Source organism: Podarcis pityusensis (genome assembly GCF_964106645.2).
Source record: "Podarcis pityusensis genome assembly, chromosome: 1".
Taxonomy (NCBI): Eukaryota; Metazoa; Chordata; class Lepidosauria; order Squamata; family Lacertidae; genus Podarcis; species Podarcis pityusensis.
In genome coordinates, this window is record NC_138028.1 from 23,670,594 (window position 1) to 23,697,858 (window position 27,265).

At 42.4% G+C, this 27,265-nt stretch overlaps 1 protein-coding gene across 1 annotated transcript in view; it reads right to left on the reverse strand.

Annotated features, from left to right (window-relative positions):
* Nucleotides 1-1,895: 1,895 nt before the first annotated feature.
* The window catches only part of KCNK13 (potassium two pore domain channel subfamily K member 13), a 59,012-nt gene continuing 33,642 nt past the window's right edge, over nucleotides 1,896-27,265 (reverse strand). The window contains exon 2 of the mRNA XM_080990010.1: nucleotides 1,896-6,263. Coding sequence (XP_080846136.1) covers nucleotides 5,341-6,263 — 923 coding nt within the window. The 3' untranslated portion in view covers nucleotides 1,896-5,340. The remainder of the gene's footprint in view (nucleotides 6,264-27,265) is intronic.

Here is a 27,265-nt window from a genome sequence, read left to right on the forward strand (position 1 = left end):
TCCAAAACCTTTTTACAGATTCTAAATGACTGTACCCCACTCTACTTATGCTGGTCTATGACTGTAATAAGGATTTGATTGATTATTGTGTTCACTGTACTACGTTTTAGTACGGTGGTACCTCGGCTTACAAACACTTTGGGTTACAAACACTTTGGGTTACAGATTCCACTAACCCGGAAGTAGTACCTCGGGTTAAGAACTTTACCTCAGGATGAGAACAGAAATCGCATGACGACGGCAGCAGCAGGCCCCATTAGCTAAAGTGGTACCTCAGGTTAAGAACAGTTTCAGGTTAAGAATGGACCTACAGAACGAATTACCGTATTTTTCGCTCTATAAGATGCACCAGACCACAAGAGGCACCTAGTTTTTGGAGGAGGAAAACAAGAAAAAAAATATTCTGAATCTCAGAAGCCAGAACAGCAAGAGGGATTGCTGCGCAGTGAAAGCAGCGATCCCTCTTGCTGTTCTGGCTTCTGTGATAGCTGCGCAGCCTGCATTCGCTCCATAAGACTCACACACATTTCTCCTTACTTTTTAGGAGGGAAAACGTAAGTCTTATAAAGCAAAAAATACGGTAAGTTTGTAACCAGACTATTGTGTTTGTAAGTCACTTTGAATAATTTCAACAACTAAACAGACACCATCATGATCTAATGAGGTCTCTGCACATGTGAAGCATCCCTGTATTAAATAAACAGTTCAAAAACAGTTGTAATGACTAAAGGGATTCAGCTCCCAGTAGCTATAATTCTGCCATCAAGAAATGCAAACATGGTAAGGACAGTTTGCAGGCTAAATGTTTCTTCACTGAGCAATGAAGGTGAACAAGCTCAAGGTGCCACAGCTTCTTTCTCCTTGAAGTGAACTTTCAAATGGATGGAGTATAATTTGATTGCCTCAAAGTTTTTTTCTCCATTCAGAGTAATTTGCATTGTACACTTCACCTATGTAACAAGATCACAAAGTGCTGCTTGTCGTGGCCTGCTGAAGCTTCTGTCTGCACACCAATTTCTGCAAGTTATCCAACAGAGTTAAAATATTGAAGGAAGGCAACCGTAAACATTGCTTGCGCTATTTTGAGCCACATGACAGTAAAGACTCTTAATGGAATTAGGTGGAGTGTGAAGCTCTGATCAGAATGTTAATGTTTCCACAATATACATTAAGGACCTTTTCTTAAAAAAACAAACACAAAAAACTTCAGTCCATGGAAAGCTGCATCTTTTCAGTGCAGGTGTACCAAGTGCAGATGGCATCCTTCCCCAGCATTGCTAATTGCTAAGAGGTGTAGTAATATAAAGGAGTTTTAAAAAATGCCCTGTACCCTCACGTCACATAAAATACTAAGGCTACAATGCTACCTGGGAGAGGGCACTGTGGATACAAAGCTGGTTTTCCTGACTTGTCCTATGCCCTGCTGGGCTGCGTGTGTGTGTGTTTGCATTAAAAATGTTTCCTCTCCCGTTGGTAATAACAGAAGGGAAAGATTTAGACACATTCAGAAATGTGTCAAAAATTCATTCAAAGGTTTGTTCAGTGGTGACATGATGAGCCTCTAGTGTCCTTCAGCTTGCTCCCAGCTACTTCGTAGACACCTGAAAAGTTCAAGGTTGGAAATCTAGCTATTGGCTGCATTTTAATTTTTTAATTTTTTAATGTTTTAATGTTATATTTTAATCTTGTTTTTAAGTTGTATTTCAATCAATTTGTTTTTATATCGGTTGTTAGCCGCCCTGAGCCGGGTCTTGGCTGGGGAGGGCGGGGTATAAATAAATTTTATTTATTTATTTATTTATTTATTTATTTATTTATTATTACCACCAAAGAAGCTCATTCATTGTTCAGGGTTGATCTCATTTTCATGTCATCTTCTGGAGTTTGTCCAAATATTTTTTTGGGGGGAATATATAATTTTTATTAAAGGTTTTCTTGGTTTACAAAAGTACATGCATTGTCTCTTTTTTCAGGTTGTAAAGTCTTTTCTACAGATCAGTTACATTTTGTATGAGACCTTAGTGTTGTGGACAGTATAAGGTCAGGAGGAAGAAAGAGGGGAGAGTAGGGGTGGTGAAACTTCTATTCTTTTACATAGTGTATGTGTGGGGTTTTGTGCCAGCATCATCTGGATAGGTTCTTTTTCTCTTTGTTTATTACATAATTTTTTTGGCATTTATGTTGCAGCAGGAAGAATAGTGGTGCTTGTGTCTTCCTTCTTAGAAGCACTGAGTCAAACCCTCCCTCTTGCTTCATTCAGTGACTCTTTCCTACAAAACCTCTGGCTCATCCGAAACAGAATTTGCTTGCCTTTGTGAACTCACAAACCAATGTCCAAAGCACATAACTGAAAAGCCTTCCATTCCCATACTGCATTTTGGATTTAATTTCAATCCATTTTTTTGTTCAATTACTGCCATGCAAACATTATCAGTTTTAATAGCTTTGCACAGGAGTAAATGAATGTGGCTCTGATTTCCCCCGCAACCACTTCTTTTCTTTTTAATATCTCTGTTCTACTGTTCTCTAATGTCCTCCAGCCATTATTGATCCACCCAATTTCCTGTTCCTGTCTTTCTCTCACTATTAAAGCCATTCTCATTTAGGTCCCCACCTGTTCATAATGAGCACTTGGGTAGTTTCATTTAGCAGAATTAGGAGTTTCCATCTTTCCTAATCAAAACCCTGTCATTATCATCACCAAGATATGTGAACCAAGTTGGGGATGAAGTTACATGAATGCTAAAAAGGAACTTGCCAAAGCATTTCATGTCCAAGGACACTTGTGATAAACCCTTGAGAAGTTATCACTGGAATCTGTGCCAAATCAAATTCATTTGTTGTTAACCATTTACTGTATGGCACAACGCAAAGGCCTCGCATTACAGCGTATTCACACACCTTGGTCTACCTGTTGCAGTTTCCCAGATGCTTGAGCCAACCCATTTTTGTGAGCAGAGGGGATTTCGATGTTACTCCTGATTGCTGTAATAACTGTATACCTGAAGGAGCATCTCCACCCCCATCGTTCAGCCTGGACACTGAGGTCCTCCTTTGAGGGCCTTCTGGTGGTTCCCTCCCTGTGAGAAGTGAAGTTACAGGGAACCAGGCAGAGGGCCTTCTTGATGGTGGTGCCTGCTCTGTGGAATGCCCCCCCATCAAATGCCAAGGAGATAAGTAACTATACAGCCTTTAGAAGACACCTGAAGGCAGCCCTGTATAGGGAGGTTTTTAATGTTCAATGCTTTATTATGTTTTTGTATATGCTGGAAGCCACGCAGAGTGGCTGGGGCAACCCAGTCAAATGGGTGGGGTACAAAGAAGAAGAAGAAGAAGAAGAAGAAGAAGAAGAAGAAGAAGAAGAAGAAGAAGAAGAAAGTTTTAACTGTTTTAACGGATAGGTTGTATTCCTCACAGAGGAAAACAAAATCAAGGCTTTATACTAAAAGTGCTCTATACTACTATTTTTTTCCACCTAATACTTCTAAGCATTATACTTGCCATTCTTGCAGCTGTGTCATGTTGGTGGCTGATTGCCACTTTGTGATCAACCAATATCCTGAAATCATTTTCTCTGTGGGTTGTTTTTAACTACTAATTCGGCAGGTAACAAACATCTTTTATTGTTTGCTTCCAAATACATGGCCTTACATTTTGCAATGCCCATTTTCATTCCATTTCTATCATTTCAGTTCATGAGGCCATCCAATTAGTCCCGCGTAATTTCTCAGTCCTTTGGAGAATTACAGTACCTTCTAAGTTAGGGTCATGTTCAGGTTGCAACAGCACACTCCCACATTCTTCCTGTGGTTATTAATAAAAATGTTTTCATAAAGCAGGCCTTAATACGGTTCCCAAAGGACCTCTGCTAGCATCTCCTCTCCAAACTGAAACTTTTCTGTTTCCCAAATTCATGGTCTTATAAAGTTATAAAGCTACAGCCTAGATAATAAAAGCTCAGTGTTACGTTTCTCCTGTTCCTTCCTAGCGGCACATTATATTTTGGCTTGACTGTAAACAGCAAGTCTATGAAATTATTTTGACATGTGTTTGTTCTTGATCATTTCCATGCTTTTCCATTTTACCACCCCTGTTGTAGATTTTGGGAAAGTTACCTTTTTGCAGAGATCTATTGATGGTAGTGATAGCAGCTATGGATCAAGTTTCATAATAGGAGCACTTGCATTTTGAAACCTGGGTGCCTGGTGACTCTATGGGATTTAACTTAAATTTAATCTAGTGTGTCTGATGGCAAAACACTGCCTCACAATGAAAGACACATAGGCACGTATCTTTCCTTGTGAGGCAAAGTTTTGCTATCAGATACATGTGATCCTAAACAGGGCTTTTTTCCCCAGCCAGAACTCAGTTCCGGCACCTCTCAGGTGGGCGCCATTGCCATTCTAAGAGAACGAGGGAGGTGATAATGATGAATTCTGGCACTTCTTTTTCTAGAAAAATAGCACTGATCCTAAAATGTGCAATAAAATTTCTTCTTTTTTTTGCACACAAACCCACACATGATGCCACTGCATGCAGATCTCCCAATTATGTCTTCTGCACATGCCACACAGTGCAGGATTCCAATGCATGCAGAAAGATAAATGGTCTGGGCAGCTGAGGGAGAAGAGATCCACTTTCCACTTCCAAATCCACAAGGCTTTTGCTATGCAGGAGCACACTACTCAGGTGGGCTAGTCACTCTTGAACCCAGTAGTGAATGACTGTTCACTAGTGAAATCAAAGGCAAGTGGCTATTTTGGGGGGGCACCCTAACCTGGTGTTCTCCAGATGTTGATGGACTACAACTCCCATCATCCCTGACCACGGGGATCAGCTGGGGCTGATGGGAATTGGAGTCCAACAGCATCTGAAAACCACAGGTGAGTCACTGCTAGGCTATTCAGCTATCCACCTATGCGGTTGCTTCCTGCACCTTCCGACACACACAGTTGTTCTTGTACCGCACTTTCTGGTGCACAACATCTTTGGATTGGGACTACTACTGCAACTTTTACTGCTTGCTCTTCTGAGCGTTTACAGGACTGAGGTGCCAGCCAAAACAAAGGGAGCAACGCATCTGCATGGTTTCTCTCCATTTCCCCTTGCTCCTAACTCAGACCTAAACTTAGATACATGCTGAAGAAGCTTGTTAATTGCATCTACACTACATGACACCACTGGGATGTTCTTTGGCAGGGTCTGCAGGGCAAGGGTGGATCGACGGCGCAGTGCAAAATGCAAGAGGTCTGAACTGCCAGCAACAACACTAAAGGCACCTCTTCTCAAAAGGTGGCCTGCTCAGTTAGTTCTGTCTCTGTGACGACTTTTGACCCTTCATTATCTGTTACCCAGTGATCCCCTCCCAGCGTGGATGTCTCTATCCGTACTGGTCTCTGCCAGCCTGTTGTTCATAATGCCCAAAGCGCCTACGCCACCAGCAAAACCGTTTTGTCTAGAAGCGATGCTTGCTCTGGGGCAGCCGTTGGCACTGTCGGACAACTGTTTTTGCATGATGGCCAGTGACACTTTGTTAGACGCTAAGAGGTCTTTCATTGAGATCATCTCGCCGGACAGCCTGCGCCCATCTGCCTCACTCTCGAGGACACCATCTGACTCGATGGATATGTTGCGTTGGTTCCGGGCAACTCCCGGCACCACAACATTCCTTCGCGACCGGAAGAGTTTTCTTTGGCACCTATGGCACGTGTTGTCCAGTTTCCTTAATATCCAATTCACAGACTGCTTGATGACGATGGAGATCACGTTAAAGAGGGAGTAGATGCAACAAACCCCCATGAGTACGAACAGGAAATTGCCAAATTGGTAAAGGCCTCGGTTCTCATAGTGGGTGTTCTGGCCACTCACCAGGTCGCCAAAACCAATGGTGCTGAAGGCCACAAAGCAAAAATAAAGCGAGTCCAAATACGTCCACCCTTCCATGGGAGAGTACAGAGCAGAGGCACAACAGGAAACAATGACGGACGCAATGCACAAGATAAGCATGACGTAATATACGGACGGCTTCCATCCTGCCAAGCTGTCCACTTCGGCGGTCCCAGGAGTGTGATGGCTGTCTTGGGCAAGGCCCCCCCTCCGCCTCAGTTGCCTCTCGCGGCAGGACTTCATGACATAGGCTATGATGGTGATCAAGCGCTCCAGGAACAAGTTGAAGAACAAAATGGTCCCGGCACAGCCTATAAGGCCATAGAATATCAGGAAAAGCTTGCCTGTGACAGTGGCCGGTGTGGTCATGCCAAAACCTGGAAGACAAAAACAACAGGGAAAAGTCACATGGGCAAGACTTCTCAGCGGCACAGAGGAACAGGCAAAAGGGAAAGGGAAGCCATTTTAACATAAGAATCTTTATTTACGTATTTTGTGATTTTATGTTGTGAACCACCCTGAAACCTGTGGGAACAGGGCAGTATACACATTTAATAAATCATCATCGTCATCTTTAGATGTGATCTCAGTAACAGATAGGAATCATCATAATCATCCATGTAATGTTCTTGAGTGCTTCATAAACTTGATCTAGTATTTGTTACAACAGCCCTGCAAAGGATATTATCTCCGTTTTGCAGATCGGCGACTGGGACTGAAAAAGTGTGGTTGTAAATTGGAGTTGGGTAGCACCAACAAGATCTGAGTGGTTGGTTGACTTACTGGGATCCATCTCCTCCTATTCTTGGAGATTTAGAGATTAACTTTAAATAACTTTAAATGACACATTTATCTAAATTGCTCGTACTGTTTCTTCACATTTTATTATTGTATTTTTCTGTGCATTGGACAACCCCAGTTTTTTGACACAAAAATCATGTCAAAAAACTGGGGTTGTCCAATACACTGATAGTGGCATTGGGGGGGGGGAGATGTCGCTGCACGCGACGAGCGATCTGGGGGCACTGGGGGCTGGCTGGCTGGAGTGCAACTTCCCTTGATGCTGTTGAGCACAGGAAACGATCTAGGGAGTGTTTCCTGCCCACAGCTACATGGGGGGACAGGCTCAACAACTTTGGGCCATCTCCCCTCATTTTCTTAAAATTGAGTCCCCCAAAATAGGGGGGAGTCTTATATATGGGGGGTGTCTAATAGCCGAAAAAGTACGGTAAGTTACCTGCTGGTCTTTTCCATCCTTCTAGGAAGGATGGGCTGGAGGTCACATACACTATTTGGAAGGTGGGTGGAACGGCATTATCCCCTGCACTCTTCCATTCCACTATAATTTAAAACAAAACAAAAACTGACCCCATAGTTCCCCCAAGAGGGGTTCTAAAAGCCCTAATGGTGTGTTCTCCCTCACACAGTTAGCAGTTATGCAAAAGGCCCGCCTGGTTTGATACCTGGCTTTTCCAGGTAGGGATGGGACTCATCTGAAATCCTGGAGAACCTCTGTTGGTCCGATTAGACCAGGAGAGAACATCTGGTTCTCTCCAGATGTTTTGTGACTATAACTGCCATCACCCCTGAATGCTGGCTGGGGTTGATGCGAGTTGTAGTCCAACAACATCTGGAAGGCACTGTGTTGGCTACTCCTAAATTAGACAACAGTCAGCTAGCTGAACCAATGGTTTGACACAGTACAGGGTAACTTCCTGTGTTCTATGCATCTGAATGTGGTGGCATACCTGTAGTACCTAAAGTAAAGTGGATGGCTGTAAGCGGCAGTATCTTTTCTACTGTGAATTGTCTCTTGAGGCAGACTTGCTGGGCTTGTGCCCTTTAAGGAGAAGAAAACATCCCCCCCCCCATTTCTTCGGATATTTGGCAACAGTTATATATTTACCCATATTTATTGTTGAAGCTCCTTGCTGTGGTTGTTTTGTGAGGATTGACTGAAGCTACTAAGTTTGATGAATCAGGCTTTGGAATATTTATTGTTGATTTAAATATCTGGCAGGGCCAAAATAACAGCATATAAATGTGAAAATCAAGCAATCAGTCAGAGGCAACCGGACTCTTTCAGATCAATCAAAACTATGTGTAGACATTTGTTTCAGTTCACGCCTAGTAACTTTAGATTTGCAGCCTTTGTCTTCAATTCAATCAGAGCATTTGGATTTAGGTCGAGTTTGTGCTATAAATCTGCTTCAATCTAGTACAGTTGCTTGGTATACTGTCATTTATATCACGGGACATAGTTGCTCCTCCTGGAATTGCTGCTTCTTTTTACCTCGGTGGCTTCCAAATGCTTGCTGGCCATTTTTTGTCTCCTCCCCAGCATAAGGAGAACTTGGGATCCGCGAAGAAAGTAAGATTTTTCTTTCTCCCCCTTTTCCTAGAAATGGAACACAGTGTCCCAAGCCCTCAACTTTGAGATTAGAAACTGACATGGGACTTTACAAAACTGAGGCCCTCGTTGGTAGAGAAGAGAGCATAATGATACTAAGAGACAGTTACAGTTTATCTTACATTTTGTCACCCTGAAAGTCTGTAATTTGGGGAGGACAGAGTGCTAGGCTCCCTTTACTTTCCCAGAGTTTGATCTAAGTCATTGCCTCCTACGCTTTTGCTAAACTAACAAGGCAGTAGATAATATTCACCAAAAAGCACATCCCTTATTGCAACGTGAGGTCTTTGTCCTGTACATTGAAGAGTGTTAAGAGTTTCCTTTGAGCTCCTGTCTGCGGTCTCTCTTGGCAAGCTTCCTGTGCTCCATTAATTACAGCAATGTTCATGTGGGTGTGTAATATGCTAAGCAAAGTGTATTTGAGTTCTGTGTTGTTAGCCAAAAATAAACAAATCCCTAGATTAATATAGGAATTAGATACTCATGACAGTACCGCAGCTTATATTATTACACTCAGTTTTATTCTGGTAATTTGTATCTTCATTATTTTTGGTGGGCAATGAAGCATACAGCCCCTGTGGTGTTGTGGTTAGTGTGTTGGGGCTCAAATCCCCAATGGACCACAAAGCTCACTGAGTGAGCTTGGACCGGTCATTGTCTCGCAGCCTAACCTACATCATAGGGTTGTTGTGAGGATGAGAAAAGAAAAGAAAAGGGAGAACCACGAACCACATTGAGCTCCTTGGAGGAAAGACAGGATGTAAATATAATTAAGTGAATCATTTTTATGTCGGTGCAAGGCAGGGCTTGTCTTTCGTTGCAGCACCTTGATTGCCCTCTATCTTCTTAGAAGCATTCCATTTAATTGGGAGAACTAACTTGATAGTAGCTGGAAAGCCCCTTCAAAAATTTCAAAATTACCCACCTCCCCAATTCCGCTTTCCTATGAAGAATGAAGAGGTCAAATGTGCAGATAGCACAGGCACTAAATGTTATGTTTTTTGACTACCTTGAGTATTGTGAATGGGTCTATCACCAGACAGCTGACTGGTGATCATGGACTTTAGGTAGAAAGCTGCAATTTTCCTTAAAGGCTGTTATTATCTTTTGGGTGTCTCAGCCTTCAAATCTGAATTAGGCCAGAATCAGAAGTTTTAGCTGGATTTGGCTGAAACTGGGACAAAAGTGCTAAATTTCCAGAACCTTAAGCATCATCAGCAAGTCCATTGCCTGCTTTAGGAGTAAAATTGCTTCTAAAAACCCTGGGTTCGTTAAAAAAGCTGAGTGTTATGTTGGTTAAAGGAGCATAGGGACTTTCCCTTCCTCACATAGGGCTACAATTCCCAAAGTGGTTTAACACTCAATCTCTCTTCCCAGGGATGTCTGATACCATAGTATTTTTGTGGCTTTACTACAGGCTTCCTCAAACTCGGCCCTCCAGATGTTTTGAGACTACAGTTCCCATCTTCCCTGACCACCGGTCCTGCTAGCTATGGCTCATGGGAGTTGTAGGCCAAAAACATCTGGAGGGCTGAGTTTGAGGAAGCCTGTTTTACTGCATATGGGGAAAATGAACAACTTACATTCTCTGGAAACAATCAATTTTTAACAATGTACAAATGCATTGCAGGGGGTTGAACTAGATGAGGGGTCAGCAAACTTACTGCTCCTCAGGCTGGTGTCTCCAGCGCTGATTGCGCGGTGGGCCGGAGGGCAGGGGAGCGTGTGCCCATACGCATTCGCACATGCTATTTCCTGCGCACATCCGGGTCAGAGGAGCACTGGAAATAGCTTGTGCGCATGTGCACTGGCCTCCTCCGACCCGGATGTGCACCGGAAATAACACATGTGCATGTGCAAATAACACTTGCGCATGCGCAAATAATACTTGTGCATGCGCACAAGCTGTTTCCGATTCTCCTCCGACCCGGAAGTGGGCAGCCACGCAACGCAGTGCCAGTAAGAGCGGGCGTTGGGGGTCGCCACGGGCTGGATAAACGAATCCCTTGGGCCTTATCTGGCCTGCAGGCCTTAGTTGGGGGACCCCTGAACTAGATGATCCTTGCGGTCCCTTCCAACTCTATGATTTTATGATTCTGTGCTCTGCTTGGAAACCTGCACAGCCACAGATATGGCAAGACAATGTGACTCTCTAGTGCTCTCCCATTACAAGGAAACTGACCCTGTGAACACCCTGGAATGTTCTCCTGCATGCCGAAAAGAGGAGCAGGTCTGTTTCATAAGAACATTCACCCAGCATCCAGCTTTCCCACACCGAACTCTTTTGTGTCTCAGTGGATTTCCTGCATCAGCCAGGGAGGTTGGACTTGATAGCCTTTGGGACACACCAGAATCACAGGGTCGGAACGTAATTATTTCACTTCATTTCCATTTCTCCTCGTGGTGGACCTGATGATATCTGCACGACTGTGTGGCGCAGTTGTTTCTTTGTCTTTGTTCTTACACAAAGGAACACTGCACTCACTTTTTAATAACTGGGCTATTTTAAAAAGACTCCAATTTAAATGATGCATGCACATAAATATGAAAACAACTGGATACCCTTTCGCTTGATTATTAAGCAAAATATGCCTGCTAGAAGTAACATATGAAGCATCCCCCACACTGAATTAAACACCTCCGCTTCTTTATCAGAATATTCTGTCAGCACAGATAAATGGAAATACAGGATGCTAAAAAGTATCAGGTGTTTGACGATGGGCTCAAGTATGATGAAGTGAAGATAGCCTTCCTTTTCTCATTTACAGAACCATTACTGCTAATCTGTGCTCATTTTCAGAGAAAAATGAGCACATTTGCACTAGTTCACATCCACATGGGTGAAACTCTCCTTCCTTGCTTGCTTTGTTATTTGCCAGATAAGGCCACAGTCACACACCACATATTTAAAGCACCATGATGCTACTTTTAGGCAGTCATGGCTTCCTCCAAAGAAGCTGTAGTTTGTTTACCTAGCTGACTGGTGGAGAGCAAAGCCGTATTTAATCAAACATTAGAAAGACAAAATATTTTTGCTCATGTTTGGCTTTATAAATTAGTTATTAAAATACTGCATTAATTATCTGGCACGTAGCAAGCCAGGAAAATACTCCAACAACTGAAAATGCAACACACCCGCAATTTATCCAAACACTTCCTTTCCAAAATTAATTGTGCAGCTGGCAGAAATGACTGGCAGAATCCGTGACCAGGGAGAAGAGTCGGTGGAAGAAGATTGGAAGAAATTTAAAGACTATTCACAGAAATATTGTAAAATTAATGAATGGTAGAATGATGTTGGATTGAAGTTAAGTGGCTTCTAGCTATATAGGTACAAAAGAATATGGAAAAATTGGTTTTTAATGTGTAAAAATCTAATGTTACAATATATCAAGATTAAGGATTAGGATTAAAAAGGAGGGAAAGGAATTGTTGGATTAACAAATTGAATTGGAATACAAAAGAGGGAGGTATGAGGAGGTCCAGGAAACAAGTAATTGTAAAAGAAGTGAGGAAAAGATGGAATTGTTTTTAACTGCTTTTTCTTTTTTTTTACTTTGTATTTTTCCTTGTTATTGTTAATTTTTTTTATTTTTTATTAAAGTGATTCTTTTTTCCTTTGAAACTCTAATAAATATTATTTAAAAAAACAAAAACAAAATTAATTGTGTGGCTTCATGCCAGTGTACTACTCAATAACTCAATTTCCCCAAACGCTTTGATTAAAAACATATTACATGTTCAAAAGGAGTGTTATGAATGCCTCTAATGTATGCTTCAGAACACGCACGGAACACATTACATTTCAAGTTTAAAGCACCATATAACTTTCCAGCAAGAGCCCAAAGGGGTGTTGTGGGCAGGTGTAGGAAGTATAGATTAGGCAACCAAGAATCAGGACCATGGAGAGCTCAGTCTTTGATTTAAGACTGGATTACATATATGACTTGCAGGCATACAGTTGCTCCTGCCTTGTTCTGATGGATTGTTTGCTTATAGACTGTCCCAGAACAAAATCTCTCCAAAAAAACACAGCAGAAATTAAATACAACACTAAAATGTCAAGATAAAAATGTGAACATAAAATGCAATATTATTATTATCCACCTCGGTAGCTCAGTTGGTAAAGCATGAGGTCAGGGGAAATTTCCCATCTGTTCTTGTCCAGGAGCGGCTATTTTCTACGGTTTTATTGTTTTAAATATATCGGTTAACTGTTGTTGTTTTTGCTGTTTTCATCGCCTTGAGACAGTTGCATAGAAGGCTATTCCCATATGGATTAACAGAGATCATATGTAGAGTCATCTTTCAGAATAGGTATTTTTTCTCTAATACGTATGCATGTATGCTCTGTAACAATATGCAAATACTACTTGATTGTAAATAGAACCTCAGGGTGGTTTTCAAAAAAACCTTCAAACATTCAAATTAACAACTAAAGAAATTACAAAATTACAAAATAATAATTAAAATCTACAATAAACTAAAAACAGATGAAAACTTCAAACATAGCGTATTTAGATATGTTTGTTATTATCAAGAGAATAACAATCTCATTTATAAACAATGCATGATGCTGCTCTTATGATACCGATGATTTATAAAATGCCTTAAATGACTAGGCTGTAAAAAATGAAAAGATTTTACATCACTGTAAAAAAATGAAACTCTGAACTCACTTTAACTGAAACGAGGCTGCATTTTAATGTTGTATTTTAATCTTGTTTTTAAATTGTATTTTAATCAATTGTTTTTATACCTGGTGTTAGCCGCCCTGGAGGCTGGGGAGGGTGGGGTATAAATAAAAATGTATTATTATTATTTATTATAACCCCTTAATACTCTTGCATCACCCCTCTTAGTTCTGGCCTAATGATCACGTATAAACCAGAAAGGAAAGTTCACATTTGTACAGCAACATAGAAAGCTGTGAATAACCAAGAAGAGTTGACAAAGACTTGTGAAGTTTCAGGGCTTGTTCCTACAGGGTAACAGCTGTTAGATAATAACCTCTAAAACCTGACTGAGTCAACAATTCCCAGGCCATGGCTTCTCAGATACTGAAATTATGTCTGGATGCAGCCAGTAGGGACTTTTGGTGTGGCCATCAAAGCATCTATTCACTTTGACTGGCAGGGAATATGACTGTGCTGTGATCATACCATAGCCATCACATTGCTCTGTGGCCTCATAACATAGCAACAACCCTGCTGGATCAGGCCAATGGCCCATCTAGTCAGTATCCTGGTCTCACAGTGACCAACCAGATGCCCATGGGAAGCCAACAAGCAACAGCTTTTCCCCCACTTGTGATTCCCAGTAACTGACATTCAGAGGCACGATACCTCCAATAGTTGAGGCAGAACATAGCCATTACTACGACTAGCTGTTTATTTATTAAATTTGTAGACCACCCTGTACCCGTAGATCTCAGGGCATTTGTGTCTCTTATACTACCTAAGTAGTACGTTTCCAAGAACAATTCAACATGTTGGTGTTGACCTTTAAAGCCCTAAACGACCTCAGTCCAGTATACCTGAAGGAGCGTCTCCACCCCATTGTTCTGCCTGGACACTGAGGTCCAGCACCGAGGGCCTTCTGGCAGTTCCCTTGCTGCGAGAAGTGAGGTTACAGGGAACCAGGCAGAGGGCCTTCTCGATAGTGGCTCCCTCCCTGTGGAATGCCCTCCCACCAGATGTCAATGAGAAAAACAACTACCAGACTTTTAGAAAACATCTGAAGGCAGCCCTGTTTAGGGAAGCTTTTAATGTTTAATAAGTTATTGTATTCTGTTGGAAGTTGCCCAGAGTGGCTGGAGAAACCCTGCCAGATGGGAGAGGTATAAATAATAAATTATTATTATTATTATTATTATTATTATTATTACTAAAAAAATTTCCTTGGCTAAACCAACAGCCCCCCCACCCAAGGCCCAGACATTCTAATATGATCCAAAGCAATAGTCACCCCCAAACTTTGTTCCCCACGGATCTCTTAAAATTTGCTGAGGATCTTGGTGGAAGACTTAAGGATTTTTCTGCCCGTTACAGCTGTGCTCGGTGCTGCATGATTTTTAACTGTATTTTTACAGACGTGCCATGGACCACTTGAATGAAGCTCATGGAACATTGGTGAGCCACAGATCAGTTTGGGAACACCTGATCTAAAGAAAATATAACTGGGTTGTTTGAACGAATAGTTTCCCCAGGAGGAAAAATCACCACCTCTTAGAACAGGGGTTGCCAACATTTTGGGACCGGTGGCCAGATTTCAAATTTTGGGAGAGCTCTGGGGATGCCAGCCACAAAATAGCTATGGTGGAGAATGTGGCATCACACAAAATGAGCGAGACAACCACCTCTGACAAATTTATGCGTATCATAGGAAGTCAGCTATGTTTTGATTGTGGAGATCACAGAATACTGATCACACACACAGTGTTGCTATCTAACTGGAAGCATTCTTCAGATATGTGTGTGTGTGTACATCACACTCATTCCTCATTTCACATAAATTGCTTAGAAGTTACCCACACATTTTGTCCCATAACTTTCTTTCTAGGAGGGTCAGAGACTTGCTTCTTTTTTAAAATGAAAACTGAGTTTAGGAAACCTGCCCAGTGGCACAAGTGAAAACCTTTGTGGGTACCAGGACACTTGTGGGTGCCAGGTTTGAAATTGTGACCCTTGCCTTATGGCTTAGAGCAGATATAAAACCAACTGAGACATTATTGGTAACCTACGCAGCAGCATCCCCCCCTTATCTTAATCACAATTTATTTGACGTCTGTTGAACACTAGCTCTAATTGGATGCAACAAAATTCAAACACCCAGTCGGAGTAATTGGAAGGTAATTATATTTGCATTACTGTATTTGTGTCAGACAGCAACATCATATGAATATAGAGATATTTAGTTTTGATTTCGACTTTGAGGAATAAATTAGTTTTAGGTTTTCCTGCAGATTCAAGCAGAAAATTTCATCAGTGGAACAGCTACATATTAACTCTGTATTTGGATGTTAACAAACCACTACATTATCTTCCTAATACGACACCCAGCGGCCTAGGTTTGAACCCAAGGCACTGAAATCCAGTTTGGTTCAAATGTTGGCTCTAAACTTTGAAGATAAAGGTTCAATCCTCACTTTCTTATAAAGCTCACTATATGGGTTTTGTGAGGAGAAGCTGCCCAGAAGGAGAGATAAAAATCAAATAAAAAAAAATAAGTGATAAATAATAAAAATGTGTGCATACTGCCTTATTTATTTATTTCATATAATTTATACACCACTTGATAAAAAACAACAACCCTGGATAATAAATAAATAAATAAAACTATATCTGTAAACCATGTTTTCATTTCATGAAAAAAACTTGACAAATGTTCCTCCTTTTTCTATCACGTCCAAGTCTAAAAATCAAATAGTCTTCCATTAGTGGTGACTTGGATCTCTAAATTGTATGGGTTAACTTTCCCTCTTTCTGGCATCTGCAACAAACCCAGAGCCAGCCAGCTTACTGTTATTGTCCTTGCATTAAATAAGAGCAAAGAAAGATGTGTGCTTGGGGACGCGGGTGGCGCTGTGGTCTAAGCCACTGAGCCTCTTGGTCTTGCCAATCACAAGCTTGGAGGTTTGAATCCCCATGATGGGGTGAGCTCCCATTGCTCTATCCCAGCTTCTGCCAACCTAGCAGTTGGAAAGCACACCAGTGCAAGTAGATAAATAGGTACTGCTGCGGTGTGAGGGTAAACGGCGTTTCTGTGCGCTCTGATTTCCTTCACAGTGTTCCGTTGCACAAAAAGCGGTTTAGTCATGTTGGACACATGACCCAGAAAGCTGTCTGTGAACAAACATCAGTTCTCTCAGCCTGAAAGCAAGATGAGCGCTGCAACCCCATAGTCGCCTTTGATCAGACTTAAGCGCCCAGGAGTCCTTTACCTTTAACCTTTGCACAGAAACCTCTGGCTGAATGTGGCCTACTCTACATCAGTTGCTCCGTCCACTTTTGCCTCTGGTCCTGCCCACCACCAATATGAAGCTCCTGGAAGGTTGCCCATGAGAGACTGTAGCTCTTGGGCTGAAGAAGTTTCCCCTGCCCTGGATAATTTGAAGCCAGTTGCTCCAAAGTCATTAATGCTTATCTTTTCAGTATCTGCTTCTGTACGGTAAAGCACAGTATTTTTTTTCTGCTTGCCTCCACACCCCGGTTTGTTCATGTTCTGCATGACCTATGATAGCTGAAACAGAACACAATACTCCAGCACAATATTCTTTTGAGTCTGCTACTTCCCTCCCCACCTTTTGTGCTGGACATTACTTACAAATTTATGTGATAAGAAAGGGAAATATTACGGAATGGGCATCTAGCTTTTAGATGCTTTCGAATTTTTGTAGTTTAACCAAAATGCTCTGGTTAATACTCTAAGGAGTTTGCAGGATTTTCAAATACAGACCAAAAACAAACTGATTGAAAAGGTCCTAAAATAAAATAGAAAAACATCACCCTGGATTTAATTTGTGATGTGAATTATGACCATCTCCTGCAATTGTTTGAAGTGGTACTTGTCAAGTGATACATTTAATTTATTCCAGCTTCAGCTGGTTCACGCATTAAACGCAGGGAACATACACCTATGCATATTTAACAGGATTTAATCTCGGGAAGAGTGCTAGCCTTAGTGATGCTCCACATTTATAGAAGCCTCCATGCACCTGTAGCAGTCTCCAGTTCCAAAAACTAGAACAGGTGCCCAGACTCCCCCTTTAACCTATAAAATGCTGTGCCCTAGGAAAGTGGAGATCTGCCATTAACATGCAAAAGTCGGTTGTGACCACAGCTAAAGGTGCAAATACCGTGAAATTCAGGTGATGCAGGTAGAGCATGGTTTGGGCATACTCCTCCCCTCCTACTGTGTGGCCTGAATATACCTCTCTAATGTTTAGAACAGGACAAAAAGCAATTACCATATTTTTTGCTCTATAAGACTCACTTTTCCCCTCCTAAACAGTAAGGGGAAATGTGTGTGCGTCTTATGGAGCGAATGCAGGCTGCACAGCTATCACTGCGCAGCGATCCCTCTTGCTGTTCTGGCTTCTGAGATTCAGAATATTTTTTTTCTTGTTTTCCTCCTCCAAAAACTAGGTGCATCTTACAGAGCGAAAAATACGGTGTTCTAAGTCCGGTTGGATGAAAATGGTTGCCAGTTGTCTTCCTGACACCCTTCCTTTCTCGTACGTTTTTGTCTTCACTGGATTACATGTTGCTGCTTCAGCTGCAGAGCATTTCCCTGAGATGCCTCAGAGTGTTTTCAGCATATTTTCTAAATCGTTTGTAGTCCCCACCAACTTTATGTAACCCACTAATATGCTGTGCCCACAGCGCCATTCAGGTGATTAAGGAGGAGCTGGGGCCCCTGGGAATAAACTATAATGCTTGGGAGCTAATTTGTCACATCAAATACAATATACCGAAGATGCCTTAAAACAGAATAACTTGGTGCTAAAATTGCACGCCAGGCTCCCCTTTTCCTCTTCCTTGGCTGTTTTGTATGGTTCTGTATGGTTGAGCAGGCTGCTCAGCTTATTCCCGGGAGCTGCAGGAATCCCTGCTGAGTCCCAAAACTTGATCCACAAATGCTGGAAATTCCTCCAGTGTTTCAACTATGAACACACCACTCTGACAAGTGACCTGGCTCCCTGAAGAGATCTGTCCCCTCACTTTGACTGATGCTTGAGCTGTCAAAAATTCTACTGCTGTCATAGTTTCTCACCTGTATGCCAGAGAAATTTAGAGTCCCCCCCCCCCCCGAAGGCTTCTTAAAACTACATGGAACGAAATACCAAAACTGAAAATACTGTTTCTGTGTCATATACATAGAAATCCACCGTGCTTTTTAATAAGTAGCGATTTCTTTCTCCTCCTCTCTTTTCTGTCTGATCTCAGATGCATTTTACACCAAGAGCTATACAGTGCTGGCTCCCCAGAAAGCATGCCTCTGTGAAACAGAGGTTACAATACATAACCTTCTTGGTTTCATGTTTTTTTTGCTACTGAATTACTTTCAGTGCAACCTTTAAGCCAGTGATGGATGATGGGCATGCTGTGGACTACCAGATATGCTTTATTTGAACTTCCATCAGTATCCAGCCAGCATGGCCAATGGCTAGGAGTGATGGGAGGGACAATTTTTCCCATCTCTGCTTTAAGCACTGTGTGAATTCCAACATCTAAAAGCATCCTAGATTATTCATGCAGGGTTGTTGTTTTTTAACAAGTTGGAGCTGGGGGTGGGGGGTGGGCAGGATGGAACTACATTAACTTGAGTTCTCTTATTGCCCCTCGCACCAATATTCAAAATGATCACTCAACAGCACTACAACTCATACAGTATACCGTATTTTTCACACCTAGTTTTTGGAGGAGGAAAACAAGAAAAAAAATATTCTGAATCTCAGAAGCCAGAACAGCAAGAGGGATTGCTGCGCAGTGAAAGCAGCAATCCCTCTTGCTGTTCTGGCTTCTGGGATAGCTGCGCAGCCTGCATTCACTCCATAAGATGCACACACATTTCCCCTTACTTTTTAGGAGGGAAAAAGTGAGTCTTATAGAGCAAAGAATAAGGTATGTGTCCAGATACCCTTTCCGTTGTCTCTCCTTAGCTTTCTAACATTTGACGTAAATAATAAGAGCCTTCATAAAAGAACTACATGGCCCAATAGAAAGGTTGAAAGGAAATACTCTAATTGTACAGACACTTTTCAGGCAGCTGCTTTGTTTCTAATTCCCCCACACCAATCTCTCTTCTCAAACTTCCAAAGTGGTTTTTTCCTGTCTAACTATCTAGTCTCTTGTCTACACAGTGAGACAAGCCCACTAAGAACAAAACCTACTAATCATATGTAAGTGCTGTAATTTCCTCAGCCAATATCTTCATCCTTCCCTTCTTCCGGTCTTCATCTTGTCCAACACTGTTCCTTTCTTCAAAATAAGAATTATTTTTATGCCAATAATGAACATTAAGAGTGTTATCCAGTGGCATCAGGGCACTCAAACAACTGCCGTTTGTTCTTAGGATAGCAGGAGAACTGAATCCAATGATTGTTTTGTGTTTACAAACGAAGTTGTGCAACCCTTAGCACTACTTACACACCACTGCCTGTGCTGTCGCCTGCCAACTGCCTCCTTTTGCTAATGTTACAACCTCAGTCATTACCTCCAAAAAATTCTATATATCACCTGTACCAATCACCGTATTTTTCAGTGTATAACACGCCCCCTATTTTTGGGGACTCCAATTTCAGAAAATGGGGGGAGATGGCCAGAGTTGTTGAGCTTTTTTGGGAGGATTGCACAGGGTTTTTGAGCTTTTTTGGGGGGGGGGACTAACAAAAATCACTCACATGACTTATAAACACAGCCAATCGCACGCAGCACCGAAACCGCCAAGCGTCTGCCTGCTCACAACTAGTCAAAGAAATATAGACACAACACGTAGGCTAATAACTGTTAAATCATTTGTAGTAGAATAATGATATCATTCAAAAGGTAGAAATGAATCTATTGGAGTTCATATATACAACGTAACAGATTAGTGGTGCAGAACGTCAAGCCATGTGTTCAAGATAGGTGTCAAAGGTCATTTGAGAAAACCTTACTTTTGAGACTTTTGAGACATCTTTTGTTGAAACCTTTGAATAACCATTGTGAGACTGACCTTTGACCTGATCTTGAACACATGGCTTGATGTTCTGTGCCATCTGGTTACGTACGTAATTTGTTCTGGAGGTCCGTTCTTAACCTGAAACTGTTCTTAACCTGAGGTACCACTTTAGCTAATGGGGCCTCCCACTGCTGCTGCGCCGCCGCCGCGTGATTTCTGTTCTCATCCTGAAGCAAAGTTCTTAACCCAAAGTATTATTTCTGGGTTAGTGGAGTCTGTAACCTGAAGTGTATGTAACCTGAAGTGTATGTAACCCGAGGTACCACTATATATATATATATATATATATCCATATCCAAACTATAGTTTGTGTTGATTTCAACGTATAATACAGTCTGGTGGCAAGTTCTGATTGCAGAAAGTTCACTGCATCCAATAGATCAAAGGCAGCTTCTTGCCAGAATGATCTCATAGTTAGATTCTTTGTCTCTCAGTTTTCTCACACGACAGACATTTATGTAAGACAGTCCACCCACTTTCCTCCCTGGATACCTTTTCCATGCTTAATGTTTACTTATGCATGTGGCATCTCACTTATGCTGCCTCAATACAGCTAGAAATATGGTTCTTGCTTGCGCTGCTTCTTCTCCCAGTGAGACTCTCTACTCCTGGTGCTTTTTCACCCAGAAAAAAAATGAAGCTGCCACACAAACATTATGAAGCTGAGGGATAGTTTATTCCAGCAGTTTAGTCCCTGAGGGGGAAAGCACTCATATTTCATATTCTTGACAATTTCGCTGTCTTGTTCCCTGCTTCCAGTAATCTGAATCCAGAGCAGGAGGGGGAAAAAGAAGTCAGATGATGAACAAATCCATCATCTAAGCTAGAAAGAAATGTATTGTGGATGGCAAAAGTTATATTGGTCTGAATGCATTTTCCCCCCAATAGGCACTAATGTATACACTCTATGCATACTTTCCCCAATACATGCATTTTACACAGTTTTTTGGTTGAAGACCTGCACTGCAAAATTTGGAGAAGTAAATTTCATAGGATACAGTATTAGAGTTTGGGGTTGCATATTGTTTTGGGAAATGCAAATTAGGTAGGTCCACATTGAAATGGGAACCTAACTAGACTTATCTCCCAACCTTAACTAATCTGAGAATAATGGAGCCACCAAACAGTTGCAAATCAGTAACAGAGGCAGGTGCGCCGGGTTGGGCCCCACATGGGGGGGGGGCTGTCATGTGTGCATGACATCACACACACAACGCCCCCCCCCCCATCGGGCCCCACCTTCTGGGACGTGCAGGCACCTGCCAGGACACTCTGGCAATCACAGTGGGCAAAAATTGCCCTCCAAATTTCCTGCTTGGTATACCAGCACCCGCCGAGGGGCAGCGATGGATTGCAGTCTCCTCAATATTGGGGGGGGGCTGTGCCCCCTGCCTCAAAATATTGAGGGGGCTGAATCCCCATGTGCCCCATATATCTGGCACCACTGAACGGGAGCCTGAGATGCAGGGGAGGAGGAGGAGGAGGAGGAGGAGGAGGAGGAGAAGAAGAAGAAGAAGAAGAAGAAGAAGCAGCAGCAGCAGCAGCAGCAGCAGCAGCAGCAGCGTTTGGATTTGATATCCCGCTTGATCACTACCCGAAGGAGTCTCAAAGCGGCTAACATTCTCCTTTCCCTTCCTCCCCCACAACAAACACTCTGTGAGGTGACTGGGGCTGAGAGACTTCAGAGAAGTGTGACTAGCCCAAGGTCACCCAGCAGTTGCATGTGGAGGAGCGGGGAATCGAACCCGGTTCACCAGATTACAAGTCCACCGCTCTTAACCATTACACCACACTGGCTCTCACAAGCAACAGGAGAAGCAACAGGTGGCAGAATGGTCAGTGCTTAACTCTTTCCCGCCTTTCACTTTCCCCAACATTCTTGGCATCACAGGGAAAAGCAGCTGGGTGTTGCAGGAAAGGGTTAGCCCTCCAGTTGTTGCCATTTTATTTCCTGCAAACTGCACGCCCCACCCCAGCACTCTGTATATTCAGACTTTGTTTCTGGGGCTTCCTGATCTATGTCTGTTGCCAAACACCTGCTTTCAGCATGTGCCTAAGTGCGCACCGAGCATACAGGAAACACAGCTTCTCTTCTGCTGGCACGAAAATGCTGCTGTATTTATGTGGGTGGTGCAGAGGGGGCTATTTAAAACCCTGCACCTTGGATGCGGCTGTAGAGAACACTATGTTCTGAGCACACGAAGGTTGAATCTGCCACTTCGACTGCAGCACATGGTCAAAAGGACTCCATCCTCAAGATGCATAGGGTTTTGGATACATGTACCAACACCTGGTAGCTAATTGGCAGCCAGTGCAGTTCTTTCAGCAGCAGTGTAACACTGAATCATAGAATTGTTGAGTTGGAAGGAACCACAAGGGTCATCTAGTCCACCCCTCTGCAATGCAGGGATATTTCGCGCAACGTGGGGCTCGAACCCACAACCATGAGATAAAGCGTCTCGTGCCCTACCGAGTGAGCTATCCCTCATTTCATGATGTGACATGTCTGCACTATGCCATGAACAACTTGTTTTGCACTCAAGCTTTTGCCAATACAGTGGTACCTCGGGTTATAGACACTTCAGGTTACAGACGCTTCAGGTTACAGACTCCGTTAACCCAGAAATAGTACCTCAGGTTAAGAACTTTACTTCAGGATGATAACAGAAATCACGCTGTGGCAGCAGGAGGCCCCATTAGCTAAAGTGGTACCTCAGGTTAAGAACAGTTTCAGGTTGAGAACGGACCTCCAGAACGAATTAAGTTCTTAACCCCAGGTACCACTGTATAAATTACAGACAAATGAGCCACACAAACACACTACTGTTTTATGTTGTATTTCTGTTTTAATGACATTGTTTGATGCTTTTAGATTGCACATCATTTAGAGATATTTACAAACAATACTAAGTGTTGCTGATTGCTTTAAATAAAGTAAATAAAATACTACTATATGAATGAGCCTAGCGACGTGAGAAGAAGACTGGAAACTTTTGCTTCCATCTTTAGCCAGCCGCAGTTTGCCGTTACATGGTCAGACAAACTGTGGACAGTTTTAATTATCTATTTTATTTATTAAATTTATATACTGCCTTTCACCCAAAGATGAAGAAGCCAACTTCAGCCTGTGGTTTATGAGGCTTGCTTGCTTCAATAAACAACAGTTAAGATCAATCACAGGTTAGGTCTAGTCATAATGCGAAACTGTAGCTAACTGAAAATGTGCTCAAGGATGGGGTGAAATATCTTCCTCCATCCCAAGAGGATTTGGAAGCCATCAAAGGCTGGGAACACATTATACCCTTAAAGCACATGCGAAACACATTTTTCTCTCCCAGGCCCCCGGCCACTATAATTGTGGGCATTGTGGTTTGTTAAAGGTTGCTGGGAACTATAACTCTGTGAGGAATATATTATGCACACATAATATACCCCTCACATCATTCTGTACTCATGCTGCGTTCAGTGTGACCTGCACATTTATTTTTATTTTTTTACAGTATGGAGTGCTCCCTCCCCGCAAAATAAAGCCCTCACTGGCTCCTGAGCATCTTAGCCCTCACTGGGCTTTTTATAAAGGACTTTCCCCCTGCCCCCTGCCCCCACTCCCCTTCTGTTTTTTTTCTGGCGATTTTTGGTATGCCTGTAGGCTGTATGTCCCTCAAGCTGATACCTGCTGATACCTCCCGAAGGTGTGCGGCTGGTGTGCCATTCCTGACTACCTCAGTAGCGGCTACTCATATCACTATGAGTAGATAGCACTGGTTCACAACAGAACATTTTGACTATGGAAAAATGACAGTGTGTGTTAATGAGGCAATTGCAGTCCAGCAGATGACACAAAACCAGCAAAAAAATTGAACTGAATGGGGTAACCTGACACCACTGAAAATATTATTTTGTTCAGAAAGGTACATGCTGCCTTTCTTGAGGGGGGGGGGGAGGAATGAAGGCAAAACATGGGTCACATTAATGGATGTGCTGTTTTCCTTACCCTTTCCCCCTTAGCAGATGAATCCACGGCTTAATCTATCCCATGTCACCATCAGTTGGAAGTGTCTTAGAAAAATAAAATAAAAATTACCCCAAACCAAATGTCCCCTGTGAGACAAAACAAAACAAATTTAATTGTCTCCAGACAGACTTGCAGGAGGCAATATGCAATTTGTCACTATGAGCAGCTTTCCATTAGCAAACATCTGCTCATTTGTTTTCAGGTGATGGGAAGGTGGGCGGGGGGGGGAATGCTGTTCAGGCAACTTGCTCCCCCTTCTGCGCATTTTACAAGAACCAATGAAAGAGGAAGTGCAAGAGCCACACTTTCTGTTTTCACACTTCCACAGGGCCAAGAGGAGCGTATTTCTTCACACCGTGAAGCTGCATGTGCTTCAGATGGGGGGAGGACTCGTGCATATTCACAAAAAAAACCCCCTCACGCCACCAGGAACATACTGCAGAAACAGGCAGTGTATCTTTCGATTTGCTACTTCCTGTAATCTCCAAAGAGGTGCTACAAAACTATGGCTTCTCACTTCCGGGGGAGGCGCCTCCGATAATGGCAGAATTCCTCTGACCGGGAGGAATCCGTGGAAATCTGGGTCTGGCCGCCACGGCGAAGGCGGAGACCCGTTAAAATCACAGGCGGGAGAAGCCTGTGAACGTGGGATTCGGCGGGCACCTTTTGCGCCTCCCCCACTCGCGGGGAACCCCGGTTTTTGGGGCTCCGGAGCGACATGAGGTGAGCGGCACGGTGCATCGAATCGTCTGCTTCTTCCACGGAGCGAAGCCGCATAGCTGTTGCCGGAGAGCGCTGACCTTTTCCTGTGGACAATTTGACTTTAAAGTAATTACCCGTGAGTAAGCTGAAGCGGAAGAATTGGAATTCTAAAAGTTTAATTTGGCATTGTAACGGGGAGGTTCAAAACAGGAAGTCCGCCTTCCCTTTTTGTAAATAGACTGAGGCAATGAAGTTGCAAGCTGGAGTCCTGGAAGGTCTTTTGTAAAAGATCAAATTTCCAATGGTAAAGAACATTAAACCCCCTCTTGGAGGCAGGAGAAGAGAGGGGGAAGTTGCGGATTGAGTATGCCTGTGGGAGAGAGCGAAGAGGCTTAAAACACCGCTGCTCTGACCCTGGAAACGGGCTGCTAGTAAGACTGACGTTTTTTGTTGTTTTTTTTTGGAATGTTCATTGACAGCACTTAGAACGTTCATTGACAGCTAGCTAAATAAGAGAAATACATTGTTTCTACTGTTTCCGGCTGCTTTAAAAAGGAGTAAAAGTAACTGAAAATTGAAACTAATTTGAAACTAACTTTGGATTGTTTAAAAGAGGACACTATTGACTTTTACAAATAGAAACTGTTTCCCCCTAGTGGAAGCCTTTGAAACTGGTTGATTTACAAGAGTTGGACTAGGGGAATTTCCAGCTGCAAGTTAAAAACCGTGAGACTCTGGGACTGACCTTGAATCTTTCAAATGTTATGGTAAATGTTATGGTAAATGGAAGAGGAAAAACAGACCAGTCAACTGTTGATAAAACATTAAGGTCTGGGAGGACTTGGTAACAATCCAGGAGGGGTCTATTATTAAGCCCTCCTGTTCTTTTTGTTGCTGTCTCTGTACTAGTATATTTGAAACTAAGAGGAATGTCGACAAAGAGGCTTTGGTGGCGGCATTATATAAGATAAATGACTCATTGGATCAGTTTCACAGGAAAATGGACATGATAAATGCGAAGGTGGATGTTTCAATTGTTGAGGTTGACTTGAATGCAGGGAGTATGAACAATACCAATACAGAAACCACCCAGAAATTGATACAAGAACCTATTTTGATATGGCAAGCTGTGGAGGAAGTTAAGGAAAAAGCTGTTGCTGTTGAAGGTACAGAAACATAAATGGAGAGAAAGAGAGCCCCAGCCCTACAGAGGCAATTTGATGAACATAAGTTGACGCTCGCTATGACTGAATTTAAGGAAAAACAGACGAATTTGAGGATTAGAGTTCACCTTTGGTGGACATGCCCAAGGATTAAGACACTCTGGGAGATGATTCATAACGAAATGAAAAAGGTATTTAAATATATCCTTTTGAAGAAACCAGAGGCCTTTCTCCTGGGCATGGTCGGCCAATTGGTGTTAAAGAAGGATAGAATTTGTTTCATGTATGCAACAATAGCAGCAAGAATACTTATTGTGAAGTACTGGAAGACACAAGATTTATCTATCCGGGAAGAATGGCAGATGAAGTTGATGGACTATATGGAATTGGCGGAAACGACTGGCAGAAATCCGAGACCAGGGAGAAGAGTCGGTGGAAGAAAACTGGAAAAAGTTTAAGACTATGTATAGAAATATTGTAAAAATAATGAATGTTAGAAAAATGTTGGAATGAGGTTATATGGCTTTAGTAGAAATGTTATAAGGAATTAAGTATAAATAGAAATAGAGTATTAAAGGGAAAAATAAGATTAGAATATGTTTAGATAATTATAGGATAGAAAACAGAGGAAGATGGAAAGGAATTGCTGAAACAATTAATAGAAGTGGAATACAGAAAGGGAGGCGTGAGGAGGTCGTGGAAATAAGGGAATGAAAGTTAAGATATTGAAATTGTTTTTGTGTTTTAAATGGTTTGCGTCTTGTTTTGTTAATCTTATGTTTTTTCTCTTTTTTTCTTTGCTTTTTCTTTTTCTTTTTTGTTTTTTCTGCTTTCTTGTGTTCAAATGGTTGGAAAATCAATAAATATTATTTTTAAAAAAACCAAAACAAAACTATGGCTTCTCTTTTGCCAAGCTGTGGCACTGTGAGATGAACACAGGGACAGAGGAAGCTGCCCGATACTGAATTAGACTAGTGGTCCACTTAGCTCAGTATTGTCCACTACACACTTGACTGGCAGCAGTTCTCAACAGTTCAGGCAGGAGTGTCTCCCAGCCCTACCCGGAGAAGCTGGGGATTAAACATGGGATATTCTGAATGCAAAGGAAATGCTAACAACAACAACAACAATTTATTATTTATACGTCGCCCATCTGACTGTGTTGCCTCAGCCACTCTGGGTGTCTCCCGACAAAAAATACTAAAACCACAATTCAACATCATACACTAAAAACTTCCCTGAACAGGGCTGCTGTCAAGGCTCTGTCAAGGCTTCAGGGAATGATGATCCCTCCCCCAGTGGCAGTGAAAGGCAGATAACCGAAAAGAGTTCTTACCATGTAATTTATTCAGTCTTCACAGAGAG